This window comes from Falco cherrug, chromosome 16, assembly GCF_023634085.1.
Source record: "Falco cherrug isolate bFalChe1 chromosome 16, bFalChe1.pri, whole genome shotgun sequence".
Classification (NCBI taxonomy): domain Eukaryota; kingdom Metazoa; phylum Chordata; class Aves; order Falconiformes; family Falconidae; genus Falco; species Falco cherrug.
In genome coordinates, this window is record NC_073712.1 from 4,946,935 (window position 1) to 4,964,195 (window position 17,261).

The 17,261-nt window shown below is 54.5% G+C and overlaps 1 protein-coding gene across 2 annotated transcripts in view; it reads left to right on the plus strand.

Annotated features, from left to right (window-relative positions):
- Positions 1-14,951, plus strand: part of GRM4 (glutamate metabotropic receptor 4) — a 53,717-nt gene extending 38,766 nt beyond the window's left edge. Inside the window, exons 7-11 of one of the 2 annotated variants that reach the window (XM_055728300.1) lie at positions 2,278-2,478; positions 3,365-3,501; positions 4,062-4,997; positions 10,654-10,900; positions 14,064-14,951. In XM_055728300.1, coding sequence (XP_055584275.1) covers positions 2,278-2,478; positions 3,365-3,501; positions 4,062-4,997; positions 10,654-10,900; positions 14,064-14,113 — 1,571 coding nt within the window. In that variant the 3' untranslated portion in view covers positions 14,114-14,951. The remainder of the gene's footprint in view (positions 1-2,277; positions 2,479-3,364; positions 3,502-4,061; positions 4,998-10,653; positions 10,901-14,063) is intronic. The other variant, XM_055728301.1, reaches the window with a different exon arrangement.
- Positions 14,952-17,261: the final 2,310 nt, after the last annotated feature.

Below are 17,261 nucleotides of genomic sequence, written 5' to 3' on the forward strand. Positions count from 1 at the left end.
TTATTGTCTCCATGTTGGGAACAAGCCTTGGCTTTCTGCTCCGTGTTGGCCTGTGTGTGCGCCAGCCTAATTCCCGTCTGCAAAAAGCAGCTGGGACCTGGGGCAAGGTGCTGGCCAAACATCCCTGGGGATGCTGCTTATCCGCTACGGCTCAGCGTTGGCACTGGAGCCAGCTTCTCCCACCACGCTGCTGGGCTGACGCTGCTCGCTGCAAGCCAGAGGGATGTTCAGGAGGAAAACCCAGCCTCCGCAGCCTGCCTGATCACAGCAGGTTGTGTTTTACTTGCTGGGACCTGTGTGGGATTTCAGGCGCCTGCTGGGAAGCTGGGAAGGGACAAGTCCTGGGTCTTGTGCATCCTCTGGGCTCGGCAGCCCCTGCGGAGCGGCAGGATGGTGCTGGAGGTGGCAGTGGGGCTGGGACATCCCCACAGGCTCAGCTCCCCTGGGCCTTCTGTTACACCCTTTTTTTTTAATGGGTAATTATCTTGACAAGATAGAGTGGCTTGTCTGCTCCTTGAGAGATGAATGCGGGGAAAGGCCTAAAGTTGAGGGAGAAGATTAATAGCTCTTGTCAATAACGTGGAAGAAAGGATAACTTGACGGGTTTTGCATGAGTAATCTCCACGTAGTCCAAAAGCATTTTTATAACTTTGAAGGATGGGCTATAAATTCACCTCCTTGATATCATCCTTTCTTGTTGGTCAGTTTGCTATCAGTTTGCTTTAGTGTCTTGTCAGTAGCACGTTTCACTCTCCGTCCTGGTGCGGGGACCTCCGGGCATGTGGCTCTCGGGGCCGTCCCTGCTCAGCGAAGATTTGCTCAGCGTCCAGCGCTGGCTTCGTCCCACCTTCCTGCAGCAGGGAGGGAGGAGACCAGCAACTGCTGCTGCCTCGTGCCTTCTCTGTCCCCATCCGCACAGGCGCGTGCCCTGCTCTCCTGCAGTCCCTGGAAATCCCCACCTTACATCAGGGAGCATCCGTGCATGGTGGAGCCAGAATTAATTATTTTGGACACCCTTGCATGGCTTTCTAGGATGCCTCTGCCTCTCCAGAGGATGAAGGCCATGTCCTCAGCTCCCTGAGAAACTCTCCTTCCCTTTTGCTGTTGCTGAAGAAAGGACCTGTGGCCTGGCGGGGTGCCCAGGCGTGCTGCAGAGGCGGTGATGGAGATGCAGAGGCCATGGCTCTTCGTCGTGGCATGGGAGATGCTTTCTTAGCTGTAATTAACAGCATGCTACATTAATCGGTGTCTTTTGCTAAATGATTAACATGTTTCTGGTCCCATTAAGGACAGTTATGACAGGAGAGGCAGGCAGCTGTCGCTGTAATTACCAGATCCTTGCAGGATCCTGCATGCCTGGGTGGCTGGGGAGGCTGCAGGGGGGTGCAGGGTCAGCGGGGTGGGAGGATGGCAGAGGGTGACAAGGGGAGCAGGGTGACAGGAGACTTTGGGAAGTGAGATGGGGGACATGCACCCAGTGATGATACTGCCTGGGCAGTCCCTTGATGCTGCTGATAGAAACTGAGCTGGTGGGAGCTCCTGGCAAGATGAAGGAGATCAGCCCATGGGGTGAGGATGGGATGTTGATCACAGACCAGCCCATGTCCCACTGAGGGACCTGGGAGTACAGGGATGGCTGGGGGATGTGACACCCCAAGGGCTCTTGGAAGCACAGTTGGGTGCCAGCACCCACATTTTCAGAACTACGTTACAGGGAGGTTAGTTGGGTATTTCCCCAGTAAACGTGTTCCCTGGCTGCATGTCACCCTCCTCCTGCCTGCAGAGTCCAGCTCACGGACCCCAAACCTTCCCGTGTGCTGCTCAAGAGGGGCTGGGGTGAGAGCCACAGCATCCCCCCAGCTGTCCCTCCTGACCCCTCCGGACAAGGGACACACAGGCAATGGGAGGACTTCCAGGGGGTGGAGAGGCTGGAGCCCAGAGCCCTGGCAGAGCAGATACAGCCGGTGCCTTGGGCTGGCACTGTGAAATACATCTGCAATGTGGGGTTTGTGCTGGGGGGAGTCTGGTGGTGTTTGAGATGCGTTTCTGCCCTGCTGCACCTTCCCAGGGCATGCCAAGATAGCATAAGCTTCCCGCTGGGAAAGAGGTACCCTGGCTGGCTGATGGGTTTGTAGTTTTGGGAATGGTGTTGGAGTTTCCAGCTGCTTCAGTCCAGAGGGGGCTTGTTTGCAAGGGTTTGGCTGCAGCAGAAACGTCCCAGCGGAAAACGGCTGGGATGGCAGGGAGATGGCAGCCCTGCTTCATGTGTGTCTGCAGACCGAGAGCGGATCGGCCAGGACTCCTCGTATGAGCAGGAGGGCAAAGTTCAATTTGTCATCGACGCCGTCTACGCCATGGGGCACGCTCTGCACAACATGCACAAGAACCTGTGCCCTGGCAAGGTGGGGCTGTGCCCCATGATGGACCCAGTGGATGGTGTGGAGCTGCTCAAGTACATCCGCAACGTCAACTTCTCAGGTCTGTCCATGCCCGGGGCGGTGGGGAGGAGTGGTCCCATGGGGCTGGGTGTCTTGGGTTGTTCCCTGTGATGGGTCACACAGCAGCACCTGCAATTATTGGTGTTACCATTTGAGACTCGCCATGCTGCAAATGCTGGGTGCAAAGACGGGGTGGTTTTGCAGCAGCTCAGCAGATGAGGAGGTCTGAGCTTCTACTTCTGGGAGCCTTTGGAGAGTAACCTGACTGCGATCCTGCCCTCGCCCTGTGGTCCTGCCTGCCTGGCCTCTCCCCTTGCCCGCTCCCCCCGCTGCCTCCTCGCATCACGACTGGCAGAGGTCCCGCTGAGTCCCGCTGCTGTGTCCTTGTCCATCATTAGATCTCTGGAAACACATCTTTTCCTCTGTCTTCTTAATAAACATTTTCTCTGTCTTGTCCTCCTTATTACTTCTACGTATCTCCACTCTGTGATCTTCTCTGCAATGTCTCTTTTATTTATTTTTCCTCTTGCCTGATTTTTCTCTTCCTTGCTTTCATTAGTGTTTATTTGCACAGTTCACTTGATTTGACTTTAAAGCTGCTTTCCCCCCGCTTTTTAAAAGAAGCAGTAAACTGGCTGGTGTAACAGCGCTCGGTGCCTGGCGTTGCTCCGTGAGCTCTGGCTCCTGGGGTGGTTGGAGGGTTGATACCATCAGGTCCCTGCACCAGCTTGGGTTTGGGCTTGGTTTTCTTTTCCTCAGCTGTTTCCTCCACCCTGTGCCCGCTTTGGCATCATCCTGGCAGCTTGCAGCACTCCCAGCAGTGAGAAACCCCACGCCAAAGGGGAAGCATCAAACCAGAGCCCCCTTTGACAGCATCACCCAGAGCACCCCATTCTGCTGGGTGCTGAGCCCTCCCTTTCTTGCAGGCATTGCTGGGACTCCCGTGACGTTCAATGAGAACGGAGACGCGCCGGGGCGTTACGACATCTACCAGTACCAGATCAGGAACTCCACTCCTGAGTACAAAGTCATCGGGCAATGGACTGACCACCTCCACCTAAAAGTAAGGCTGGGGGCTGGCTGGTCCTGTGGCATGGCCGTGCCAAGGGGAAGGTCCGGCAGATTTCTCCTGCACCCACTGAGGCCATGTAGGGTGTAGCAAACCTGGCTGGGAGGCAGGAGCCCATGGGTGCAAGTTTGGCAGCCAAACTTGGGGAAGGGTCAGAGGGAAGGGTGTCCCCTGAGTACACGCTTTTGGTTCAGCCACGGTGACCCACCGTCAGCGTGTGTGACCATGTCCCACTGGCTCAGGCACCCAACTTTGCAGCTCTGGTAAGGGAATTAGAACCCAAAACAGAGCAGAGGGAGTTTTCTCAGGGAAGAAGGGACTTTGTTTTGGGTTTCTGGCGTTGAATCTTCCCAAAGGGCTGATGGAGAGCTTCACTGCCTCCCTGTCCCAGCTGGGTAGGGCTGGGGTCCTTCATGGGATGTACTGGTGGGGTGAGGGGCCGGATTCAGGCAATGCTGCCACAAGCAGAGGCGAGGCACCCCCTCATGCCCCAGGAATGCTTGACTGATGCCCAGTTCGAGCATCAGTAGGGCTGGTGCCATCTCGCCCCACAGGTGGAGAACATGCTGTGGCCGGGGGGCGGGAGCCAGCTCCCCAGCTCCATCTGCAGCCTGCCCTGCAAACCGGGCGAGAGGAAGAAGTTGGTGAAAGGCATTCCCTGCTGCTGGCACTGCGAGCGCTGCGATGGCTACCAGTACCAGCTGGATGAGTTCCACTGCAAGCGGTGCCACTTCAACGAGCGGCCCAACGAGAACCACACCAGCTGCACCCCCATCCCCATCATCAAGCTGGAGTGGAGCTCACCCTGGGCTGTGGTCCCTGTCTTTATTGCCATTGTGGGCATCATTGCCACCCTCTTCGTGGTGGTCACCTTTGTGCGCTACAACGATACGCCCATTGTCAAGGCATCGGGGCGGGAGCTGAGCTACGTCCTGCTGACGGGCATCTTCCTCTGCTATGCCACCACCTTCCTCATGATCGCTGAGCCCGATTTGAGCACATGCTCCTTGCGACGCATCTTCCTCGGGCTTGGCATGAGCATCAGCTATGCCGCCCTGCTCACCAAGACCAACCGCATCTACCGCATCTTCGAGCAGGGCAAGAAGTCGGTGAGTGCCCCCCGGTTCATCAGCCCTGCTTCCCAGCTGGTCATCACCTTCAGCCTCATCTCGCTGCAGCTCGTGGGTGTCTGCATCTGGTTCATCGTGGACCCGTCCCACTCTGTCATTGACTACGAGGACCAGCGGACTACAAACCCCCACTTTGCCCGGGGCATCCTCAAATGTGACATTTCGGACCTCTCCCTCATCTGTTTGCTTGGGTACAGCATGCTTCTCATGGTCACCTGCACTGTGTATGCTATTAAGACCCGTGGGGTCCCAGAGACCTTTAACGAAGCCAAACCCATTGGGTTCACCATGTACACTACTTGCATTGTGTGGTTAGCCTTCATCCCTATATTTTTTGGGACGTCGCAGTCGGCGGAAAAGGTAAGGGAGGTGGGGAGGGGTCTGGCTGGTGGACTGCAAGGAAAGGGGCTGAGAGAGGCTTACAGGTCCTAAGCAAGGAGGGGTGTTTCTCTGCGGTCCTGCAAGCTTGGGAATCATGGTGGGAAGAGTTGGTTTGCAAACTTCTTGCTCTGCTGGGGAGCAGAGACTTTCCTGTTTCATTTCCTCGCTCTGGTTTTCTGTGCCCTGGTGGCCCTGCTGCCCCTTGCCGGGCAGGGTAGCGGTGGGCAGCTCAGGCTGCTGCTCTGTGGGCTGGGGGAGGATGAGCCCCCAAGGCAAATCCAGGTCCCCGGTGTCGTGAGCACCATTTCTGCATGGAAAAGGGACCAAGCACTGTCTAGCCAGCACCTTTTCCCAGTGCTGAGTCAGTGATGGAGGCTGGAGAGATGGAGCTGCCCTCCAAAATCCCCGAGAGCTGGAAGCAGTGGAGGGCAAGGGTGAAGGAGAGGGAGCAGAGAAACCCCACAGCACGTCCCCTCCCTTTCCAGGATGCATGGCAGTTTGCAGCTTCTTACTCGATTACCATTTTGCTGTGATTTTAATTAACACCTGTGTGTTTGGCAACACGGCACCAACAACAAATTGCTCGGCTGGGCTGCGGCGGGCAAGGTGGCACAGAGCTGCGGGGGGAGCAGTGTGGCTGAGTGGTTTGGGGAGAAGAGCATCCCCTGCGACTCCGAATGTGACTCTGCACACAGTGTAGACGAGGCCCATGCCAGATAATTCCAGATGTGGATTTGTGCTGTGAAACAACCTGTCCGTCCATCCTCGTCCCCATCCTCACTTCCTGGAGGGTGGTCCTGGTGCCAGTACCCATGAGACTGAGGCCAGCCTGGGTGAAGCTCTGTGCTCAAGTGAGAGGGAGTGAGAACAAAGGAGAAAAATCTCATGAATGAGACCCAAATCCCCTTTGCCTGCCAGCCAAAACAAGAATTGCATTTATGTTAAATGGGAACAGCTCACGCCTGCCAGCCCGGAGCTGCCTGTGACAAATAAACCTCAGTGTTGCTATTCCCTGGAAATCCCTGGGGTGACCCACTGCCCGGATTCCCTCTCTGGACCCATCACAACTGGGACAGTGTCTCCCGGGTGTCCCCCCCGGTGATGCTGAGCTGCTGATGCCACGGCTTTTGGGAGCGCCTATTGCAGAAGGGCCAGGGGTGGTTTGCTGAGAGGTCTTTTGCTGTGGACACCAGAGTTTCAGACATGTCCTGGAGAGCTGGCTCTGCTCAAAGCATCACACCCTGGAGCTCCAGCAGGCCGGGTCTGCACAAGCACCTTTAACCTTGGCTCAGCCAAAAAGCCTTTACCGAGCTAGCCGGCGCTGGCTGGAAGTGTGCAGGAGAATTAAAGGAAATAAACGGAGCCTTTTGCAGCATTTCCATTTTGATGAGATGGCAGGGGAGATACTAACAAGAAAGCAGGTTTTTTAAGAAATTACTGCAAAACAAAAGCTCCCTTAAAGCCTCCTTAATGTGCTCGGCATACTGTGGGTAATAAAGATGGAAATGATAATGATTGTAGATTATGCGCAAGGTTGCTCACCTCTTCACTGCAGCTTGTCATGGGATAATTTAGGGCTGCCGAAAACTGGCTGTCAAGCAGCAGTTCGACAATAGGCTGTGCCTCACTTTGGGGGCTTGTAATGTGCAGGGCTTCTCTGTTATTAGGCTGCTAACAAGCTGATTAGAGGCGGAAAAAGTGATGTTCCCAACTCCCCTTGGATGCAGCTCTATTTCTCAAAGCCTGCCACTGCCACGGTGCCTGCTGAGCAATCCCAGGAGGGGTTTGTGGTGTTTCAGCTTGGTGCTTGGCTGTGCTGCCATGGGACATGAGCTCCAAGCATCTCCAGGCTGTGGCTGAAGGGTGATGGATGCACTCAGAGGGGCAGCTAGAGGAATTGGGTGCTCGGTGCTGCCCCGATGCTTTAGCTGCTGGTTTTCAGTCTTGGCAAGAAAAAGGTAAAAAAGGCATCCTTATGCAGCTTGCACAGAGGATCTGGCTCTGAGCACATCCTTGGGATGAAAATCAGGAGTGTTGGCATTGGCATCACCCCGTGGTGGTGCTGGTGCTGCCCGGGATGCTCAGCAGTGTGTCCCCAGGTCACTGCAGGGAGGGATCCCCTTGCCTTCGCCCCATTGCTGCCGGGACCAAGGCCCTGTTGGGCTCTGTGGAGGGTCAGCACACCTGGGAAAAGAAAAGCCAGGGGCATCGGCTGGGCTGTTGTTCTCCCCACAGAGCATGGCCTGAGTTCTGCTTGAGTCCTGAGGATGCCATGGGGCAGACCCACAGCTCCAAACAGTGCTCAGCACCTCTGCTCAAAGCCCATCTGAGGCTGTGGCCAAGGCTGCCTCATGGCCCAGAAAAGCTGGATAAAAATCTCAATTTTTATTTTATTTTGCTTTACCTCGTGCCTACAACTTTGCATGGAGGTGGCATATTATTATAACAAGTCCCCCAAGCCTTTTCTCAAAAGAACCTCTTATCCCTGCCGATCCCAGCGGATTACAGAAATAGCAATAACAGAGGATCTAAAGAAAGAGACAATTTCCTGCACTGATAAGGCAGCAGCTGAACAGTGGTGTCATTGTCTGGTTCTCTGTTTATCACATTTGCTTTCAGCAAAGGAAAAGAGGGAGAGAGGAAGGAATGAAAAGGACTGTCCAGTGATTTGTTTAGCAGCACTGGATGAGGGTTGAGTGGGTTTTCCCTTCCCCAACACCTGTGGTGGTGCAAAATCTCTTGTAGCTGAGCCAGGCATGGATTTAGAGCAGGGGAGTATCCAACTGATGGCAGAGATTTGTTCTGGGACAAACACAGGCTGTGCCTGGAGCTTGGGCTGCTCCGCCGGGGCAAGACAGGCTCATCCAGCCTTGGGGCAAAGGCTGAGCACAGTGCTGGGCTTGGGAAATTGTGCTGGGTATTTAGGTTGTGTGGTCCCTTGACACAGCGTCATCATCTTGAGTCAGAGACAGGCTGTGTTCTTTGATCCTATCCATGAAGCAGCGGATGCTGCTGAACCAGGAGCTGTAAGTTCTTTGATAACTGCAGCGCTTGGCTCAAAGGGCTCCGGAGGAAACTCAAGTGTCGTTAACGGAGGGGCAAAGTGGGGTCCTGGGCTGGAAAGCAATTAAGAGAGTAGGAACCAAGAGAAGTGAGAAATGGTCATTTTTTTGATGTGGCAAAAGGTTAACTGTGCAGTGCTTCGTGGCTGTGGTTAGACTCCAGGCTAAAAATATTCCTCTCTGAGTTGAAAAGGGCTTGCTGTGGTGTGATACAAAGCGACTGAGGTCAGCGCGGGCTGCAGAAAACGGGGCTGTTTCTGGCAAACGCATCATTAGAGTAGCCATGGTGGCCCTGTGAGCCCCCAAAGGTGCTGCAGGGACTGGAGGAGGGCTAAGAGATGGGGGGGAGCATGGAGAACCTGGAGCTGCGGGTCTGGGTGGAGGGGAGTCCCTGGTGGCACTGAGAGATGGAGACCCTGCCCAGGCGCGTAGAGGGACGCGTGCGTGGAGATGTCTTGTCTGAGCTGAAGCTCAGCTGCTCTCTCCACTTTGCTGAAACGCCTCCGAGTCCCGAGGCATGGGTGGGAGTCACTGCAGAGGCAAGAAATATGGAAATCACTGGGCTGAAAAGTGAGGCTCCTCCAAAAGGCATCTGCTGAGGACCAGGAGGGTGGGCAGGCGGGGGAGCCGGGGAGGTGAAGGGCAGCTGAGCCTCCGCTGTGCCCCATGGGGTCGTGCTGAGCAGAGCTGTGCTGGTCCCTGGAACAGAGGTTGGGGTGCCTGCGGTTCGTGTCCCAGTGCTGCCCTCATTCCTGGCAAGTCCAGGACACCTGCGGCAAAGTCTGTAGAGTTGCAGTGTGAAAAAAAATAAAGGAAGGATAAAAAAAAAAAAAAAAAAAAAAGGAGCAGATATTCTGGCACAGCTATATGTTTTGACTTTCCTTGATGAAATGACATTTTTAGTTCCAAAAACTGCCTAGATTGACTCTGCGTGCATATAGAGAGAAGGTGGAACAAACAAACCAGCGCATGTGACAGCAGGAGGTTTTATTCTGGGGACAAACAAAACTTTACAGTTGACTCAGAACAAGCTTTGTTGGTTTTTCTTCTTTTGGGTTGAGTTGGAATGCTTTGGGCTGCTGTGTTTGTTTTCTTTGCATGGTCACAGCTGAGACTTGCTGGTCCTGGGGTGGGATGGCAGCCCCGGCTGGGAGCTGTTGCCTCCTGCCAGCTCACACTCGTGGGATGGAGCTACCTTCATGCACCTTCTCCCCAGGGAGCTGTGTAGAGCCTCTGCCTCATCTCCTGTCCTCCATCACCTGTTTGCTCTAGTGACTCCAGAAAATAAGCGCCCAGGTTAAGTGTGCGTGGCTTGGGGAGGTGAGGACCCCCTGCCCTCCCTGATGCTGCAGCCCCCAGGCTTCCCCTGGCTCCTTCAGGTCCTGCCGCTTTGCAGGGCACTAAATCCCATGTATGAAACAACTACAGAAGAAACTCTGGATACCACGCTGTGACTGAGTTATGGGATAAAGTTCAGGAACTGCCTTCAGCCTCCTTCTGAAACCTTGTTAGCAACCTGAAAAAGAGCCATGGCATCTAAGCACAGCTGGAAAAGAAAAAAAAGTGCATGCCAAGGCACCCAAAGACCTGGAGCCCCCTCCCTGCTGAGCCCAGAGAGCCAGCATGTGAGCAACACAGCAGAGAGGATGCTGGAGAGAACAGAGCCCTGTGCCAGGAGCAGGGATGCTGACACGGCAGGGATGCTCATGGAGGGGCTTGACCACCTGGTCTCCCCATGTTGCTCAGGGGCGAGAGGTGGGGATGGACAGAGGGAAAGGGTCTCTTCACCTCCCATTGCTGCCTGCTTCAGATGCCCTCAGCTTGTGAGGAGCCTGCCAAATGCTTTCCATAGAAAAAATGGATTATTCTACAGTCAGATTAATGGGCTTTCATTTTGCAAAACATCTGTCACTGTTAGTCCTGGACAGTGAGCGTGAAATTAGTTTTGACTGCAGAAAGGCAACGTCGGTGTGTAATATGTGACTTACATGACAACGGCCCAGGCAACCAGCTGGGGAATGGGAATTACCTGTTGAAAGGAGATGGGGGAGCAGGGGGTGCCCTGGGAGTGGGTGTCCTTGCTGTGCCCATCACCGCAGCATTGGAGCTCCTGCCCTGCAGCTGGTGAAGCGTGTGCTGTGAGTGCTGGGGAGGAGAGAGGGTGGGTGAAGAGGGTGTGGGGGGTCTGTCTCTGGTGATGTTTTTGCGTTGAGATGCTGGCAGGTTGCTGCCGGAGTATGCATGAGTGCTGGGAGGGCTTGGCACAGGGAGGCTGTGCCAGGGCCCCGAAATGCGGGTCAGGGCATCAGCACAGCCTCCCTGTGTTTGCAGGTGGGGAAGCAGCAGAAATGAGCTGAAGGCCTCTCCAGGTGCACCTTGGCCCATGCAACAAGTCAAGTCTGACGTTTAAGATCCAATACTGCCAACATTTGCAACCCTGGCTCCCCACCCCTTCATTTCTTTAACCCCAACTTTTCCGTGTTGCCCCGTTTCCTCTCCTCCTTTCCCAGCTGACCCTTTCTGGATCCTACAGAGCCGCGGTGGGTCTCAGCTCATGCCCTTGTGTCTTGCAGATGTACATCCAGACCACGACGCTCACCATCTCGGTGAGTCTGAGTGCCTCGGTGTCCCTGGGCATGCTCTACATGCCCAAGGTGTACATCATCCTTTTCCACCCGGAGCAGAACGTCCCTAAGCGCAAGCGGAGCCTCAAGGCGGTGGTGACAGCGGCCACCATGTCCAACAAATTCTCTCAGAAGGGAGGTTTCCGCCCCAATGGAGAAGCTAAATCAGAGCTCTGCGAAAATCTGGAAACACAAGGTAACGTGGCTCCCCATGGGGTTGGGAAGCTGGTTCTGCCGAGGACCGATGTGGTGCTGAGGAGCCCAAAGCCCTGGCTCGCCGGTGGGCTGTAGCTGTGCTGTCCTCCATGGGCAATGCCGGCAGCGCTGCTCCTTGGCAAAGGGACGTCTCAGCTCCCTCCCGCTCCATGGCTTGGCCCGCTGTCCCCCAGGAGCCAGGGCAGCGTGGGAAGGGATGCATCTCGCAGGCTAGGGGCCACGCTGCACCCCGCTGTACCCAAAGCCACCCTGAGGAGGGAGGTGTGCTCTGGTTATCTGTGCTCCAGCCGGGGCATGAGCTGGCTTTTGGCAAGGGGACAGCATCATCTGTCTGTGGGCAGGGGAGATCCTCCCTTCGTTAATACCCACCCAAGAAATGCCGTTTTCCATCACCGCAGCCAAAATAGCTGATCCTCCCTCTGATCAGGATCACTCCTAGCGCTCCGGTCCCTCCACAGGCCTGTTTGCATTATCCCATAGGAAATGCTGCTGGGCGGGTAGCAGGGGGGATAACGCTGGAGACACGCTCCTGCTGCTGCTGGGTGAGATGCTGGCTGGGGCACACAGAAATCTGCTCGAACACCTGGAAAAGGATCCTAACAGCCAACCCTGGGTGCCTGGAGCTGCTCCCGGGCAGGGTCTGGTGTGGCTGATGGAGAACGGTGTTTGCTGTCTGCCTGCGGGCTGTTCCCAGGGCCAGGCTGGGGCTAAGGCTGACACAGGGACAGAGCCACCAATCTCCCCTGGGAAGAGAGGCTGGGGGCTTGGGAAACCCTGGCAAACTGGGTGCACACCTCTTCTGTGGTTGGGTTTCCAAAACCAGAGCCTTGCAGGAGGAAGAATTGTTGGAGCCAGTGCTGCTGGGCTCCTTTGTGAAGGGAAATCCCATCTGGCCTTAATCTGAAAAAAACACCATGGAAATACAAATGTTCCTCATGTATCAGCAGAGTTTCTGGTTTCCAGCATCAGTGGGATGGAGACCAAACAGCATTTCCATGGAAAGCCATGACTGCCTTTGTAATCCCAGACTCTCTTTCCAACCTGAGCTATTTAATATCCCTTGGCATCTCCGTATAACCTCTGTATCCACATCGCTCTGTGTAATGCCTCTCGCTGGCGGTGGGTCTGTACGCGATGTCTCTCTGTAAGCAGTCTTTCTGCATAATTGACTTTCATCTACCTGTCTGCATTGTGAAGGGCAGCTACATGGTCAGACCCCCCTCACCGCCCGTGCTGGAGGTGGCTTTTGTCAGCCGCTCTTGCAGGTCTGTGGTCCTATCCCAGCATGGCAGTGGGTAGGGGTCCCTCTGTTACCCCTGCTTTGTCTGTGCAAGGGATGCTTCACGCAAGGTTGGGGGGATGTGCGGGCTCCCCACAGGAAGGGCTTGGTGGGAGCGTGCCAGCCCTGTCCTGGGGTGCCAGATTTCCCATGGCATCAGTGTCACAGGCTGTGATGCTGTGCACGCGTGACCTCATCTCCCTCCAGCCACACACGGCTCCTGGCCAGGGCTCTGCTGGCACGAAGGGCCAGTACCTGCTTTGCAGTGGCAGTCGGGGGCCTGGCTGCAGCAAGCACCTCGTCCAGGACCTGAACCCAAACATTCCCATATGCTCTCAGCTGCGCTGAGCATCCTTCTCCCCCACGGGATTTGCAGCAGGAGCCTCTGGGGACTGTATGTGCCGGGAGCCGGGATTGCTGAGCCTCCTGTCTGCCGCATCTCCAGCTCCGATGTGTCTCGCATGGGGAATGCGGGAGCTTGGTGCGGATGCGGCTGGCAGCGCGCCCCTGAGGTGTGCCAAGGCAAGCAGCTGGGCACATCGTCGATACTGGGGACAGAAGGCACGGTGGGGTTGTCAGCACAGCACCAAGGGGCTGTTTTTCACTCTGTCACTGGCAGGTCACGTATCCTTAAATAAACAACAGAATAAATAATTTGCAGGACTTTGATATGGACAGATTGGCTATGAAAACACTGAAGCTAACAAATAGCTCTGTCAGCTCTAATTTCTTATGGCCTATCTAATTGTTATCTGGGAACACCAGTCTGAAATCTGCAGCAAGGTTCATTTGTCAGCAAGGCACTGAGACAGAGGGAGTGCTGCTGGGTGTCCCCTCCGCGCGGTGCTGTGGGGATGGATGGTCTCCACAGGGGACGTGTTCGTGCTGCTCATGGTGTCGGGCTTTGCTGTCTGTCCCAGCACCTGTCCGTGTCCTTGGCTAGAGGATGTCCGTGTGTCTGCTGGTCCTGGGGACCCCAGGGTGGGATCTCAACAGAGCATCGTGCCTGGCTGGAGCACTGAGACAAGCCAAGGCGTTGCAAGCTGCCGCTACCACCTCTCCCTGAGCTGTGGCTGCTGCTAAAAGCAAGTGACATTCTGCAGCCTCTAAGCCCGAAGGCAGCGGTGCAGCCCTGTGGGGAGCAGGAGGATTTATTGCTGTCTGGCATTTTTCTGGCTCTGGGCCTTGCTGCCACTCCCCTGGTGTCAGTCTGGGATGTGCGGTGGCTTTGTAGCCATTGCTGCTTCCCTCCTTCTGTGTTCAACCCTGACCCGAGGGCTGGGGAAGCTGGAACGTGGCAGCAGGTTTGAGTAGGTGCCTGCTCCTCCAGCACCCGAGCATGGGCACAGGGATCCCTGGCTGAGGGACACAGCTAGGCTGGCTGGCTTCATGCCACCCACTGCCGGCATTGGCAGTGCCCTGCGGCTCGGCTGCTATGGACCGGTGTGCTGGGGTGCAGGGCACCCAGCTTGGACCCCAGATTGTGCTCTTGCAGGGCTGGGGCAAGCTAAGGAACATGGACCACCTGTTGGTTTGTCTGGAAGAGGCTGCAGAAGGAGGTTAAAAGGAGCCTGAGAGCACATTCCCATGACTCGTGTCACATCCCAGGGTTGCTCTTCAGGATGAACTGTCTTTAGAGAGCCCCCAAGGGCTGCTGTGGGGCTCAGCCCCTCTGCTATGGCTCAGTGCCCCATACAGGGAATGATCCCAAGTGCCAGCGCTGGCCAGATCCATGAGCAAATTCTGTGTCACATCCCCACCAGCATCTCATGGCAAAACGGTCAGGTCAGGGTGATGGGATGGGAGCCAGAAAGGGAGGGTGGACCTCATTAATGATACATGTGAGGTTTGTCTCTCTCTCCAGCACTGGCTACCAAACAGACCTACGTCAGCTATAGCAACCATGCAATTTAGCTCCAGCGATCACAACTGCCTGGCATAGAGGGAGGCTGCGGATGCCACGACGCAGGAGGGAGCTGAGTCGCATCACTCATGGCAGGACGCTGGAGGGGGAGCTGGAGGGGATGGGGAGGTGGCAGCGGGGGGCACATGCTCCTGGTGGGGCCACTGGGCAGAGCTCCTGGGGAAGATGGCAATCAACAGCAGCAAAAAAACCCATAAAGAAACAATAAAAATAAACCACCGACCACCGTGACAATGCATGCCTCCCCAAGGAGGAAGAGGAACAGTTGAGTAGGGAGGATGTAGTGTGGGGAAGAGGTGACGGACTTCAGCAAATCTTTGGGGTTTTTTTCTGTATCTTGGCAAAAAAAAAAAAAAAAAAGAGACCCAACATTTTCCCTTTTCTGGAATTTGTGAGGTTGTTTGTGGTTGTGCAGAACCTTCTCTTTTTTCTATTTCTTTTTTTTTAATCCTCCATTTTCTTTTGTTCCTGTCTTCCTCCGTTCCTCTTCACTCTCTCTCCCGTATCCTACCAAATTCTATATGTTGCAAAAAGAAAAATAAATAAAAATACATAAAATTTAAATAAAAAACAGACAAGAAAATAAAATGAAATAAAACCTAGACTGTGTTCAAAGTGCTGATTTCTATAGGTGGTTAATTAATGTATGTGATGACCATATGGATTGAAATATGTCTGCTTTATGTACTGACCAGTCAAAAAACAAAACACACACAAAAAAAACAAAGTTCAGTGCCTGGATGTTTATGAATTATTCGATGACTGTGTAGAGCATGATCATTTTTATACAAGGAGATTTCTAATAAAAGACCATGGTTTTGCACTCAGCGTTTGGTGTCTCTTGGTGACTGTTCGTTCCAGGCTCCAGGAGGTGACTTGGTCTTGGCTGGCAGGGAAGGGTTTGGGTGGCCTAGTGCATCAGGCCAGCGTGGGGCTTGGTGTCCTTCTTCTCCAGGTCATGAGGGTCCTGGTGAGGGCAGAGCTCAGCATCACTCCGGCTCAGTGCGCTGGGGTACGCGCTGTAGCCTGCGCTGCACCAGTGCTCAGGGCAGGATCTGGGGCACAAAGGGCTGATTCCTCCTTGTTTGCTTTTTCCCAGGGTGTGGGGGGATGCTGGGGGGATGGAGCAGGGAGGAAGGGATATTTAGAGATTTCCCCCCACCTTCAGAGGCAACTCCACCCTCCCCATCAGGACCAATCTGGGCTAATTAGGGAGTTGCCAGCCAACAAAAGCAGCTCTGCCCTTTCTGGGGGGAGGGTTCCTCTTCCTAGTTCCAGCTGCCATTTGGGATGGTCCAGGTATGTGGTTGTTCAGAATCTCGGTCTTGTCTGTTCTGGGGAGGTCTGGTGTGTTTGCTGCCAGTGTCTCTGTGCTCTTGGAAAGGGGGTGGTTGTGCTTGTTTGCTCCTGGGTGAGGAGAGGATGCTCTGAGCTTGTCTTTTGGAGAGGAGATGTGGGAAGGAGGCAGAGGAAGATGCTGCTACCTGCCCCAGGGAGGTGGGCTGCCTCCAGCTTTTGGGCAGGTTGTTGCTTTAGGTGCCCAGCAAAAGTGCTGGAGCTGGTGGTGGCATCCTGACCTGGCACAGGCAACGAAAGCAATGGGATGGCTCCCCACCCCTTTGCATGTGTTCCTCCTGGCCCAAAGGTGCATATATATTCCCTTCTTTCAGCCTGAATGAAGTTACCCTTATGTTTTGCATGTTTCTAGACCTATTTGCGTATCAATCATAACTCCACTCTTGCTCTGGTGGGCTGCCCTGGGGAAGGGAGGCCTTGGTGCTGCTCTGAGCACCGAGGGGAGCTTCAGCCATTGATCAGTGCCAGACGGGAAACGTGACTGTTCCCTGCTGGTGTGGAGAGGACAGAGCGCGGCTTGAAGGCAGGAGTTAAAAAAAAGAAAAAAAGAAGTGTAATGAAAAGCTTGAAACTTTGATAAGATCATACTTGTCAAAAGAGCTTCTCAGGAGGAAAGAACTGCTCTGTTCCCACCGCATCCATCACTGTCGGATCAGATGTGAAATGCTGCCTGGTTCAGAGGGCTCCCAGCAAACTCTGGTTGATGTCTCTCATGCTGTTTCTAGCTCTGAGATCCTGCTCTACTGTTTTCCACCCCAAATTCTGCCTGATAAAAGGCTGAGTCTCCCTTAATTACAGCATCCCGCTCCCTTGCCTTGCAGTGCCTGTGAGGAGGGATGCTCTGAGTCCTCCAGAGAGGCTGTGGCTGAGGACTGACCCTGCTGCCGCCAAGCAGATCTCTCAGGCTCATCTGTCCTCTGATGGCCCAGGGAGCTCTGCAGGGCATGGTGTGGACATGGGGGCTGGACAGGGTGTGGGGAAGAGGAGACATGTGGTAGTGAGGTGATCTACTTGGGTCGGTGCTTCCTACCCAGGCAGGAGGCAGAAAGCTGCACTGATCTAACAGCTCTGCTCCAGTAGCTGAATGAGCTACGTTTTCCACGTGAAATCAAGGTGCTGCTTTGTGTCTGCCTTGTTCTCAAACATTTCTGCCTTCAAATTGCTTCTTTAGAAACACAGACGGCCCTGGAGTGCACCCTGCCAGCTGCTTGGGCTGCGCTGCTGCGGGGTGTTAGAGCAGAAAGGTGCGCAGGAGTGGGAGCGGTGCTGCGGCTGTTGGCAGCCAGCAAAGCACAGCAGCTCCGAAGCTGTTGCTTTGGACGCTGGGGTCTGGGCTTCGATGGCTGGGATGGCGCATCCCAAAGGGATGCTTTTGATGCTTGCTTGGTGTTGGGGGAAGTCACTTGGCTAAACTTCAAACATGGTTTCGACTAGATTCATGTTCTCCTCCTGTACCAGACCCTACTTAAGCAAAATAGCTACCCCGATTTCTTGATGGATCTGGTGGAGTGTTAAATCAAAAGAGTCCTCATGTGGGTACTTATTTTGGTGTAAGTGTGCTTTACAGTGATTCAGTCTTATTCCTTACAGACTTTAGCTTAAATGATATAAAGATGCTCTTAGGCAGATATGCAAAATATTTGCACAAATCCAACCTCACTGGTCTCAACACAGAATTTTAATTGGCCCCATTTTTTGTCAGCTACAACCTACACTACTGGCACCATTATGGCGTGCTGCTAAATAGACCCATATCCTTCCTAGTGCTGGGTGCATTTCAGC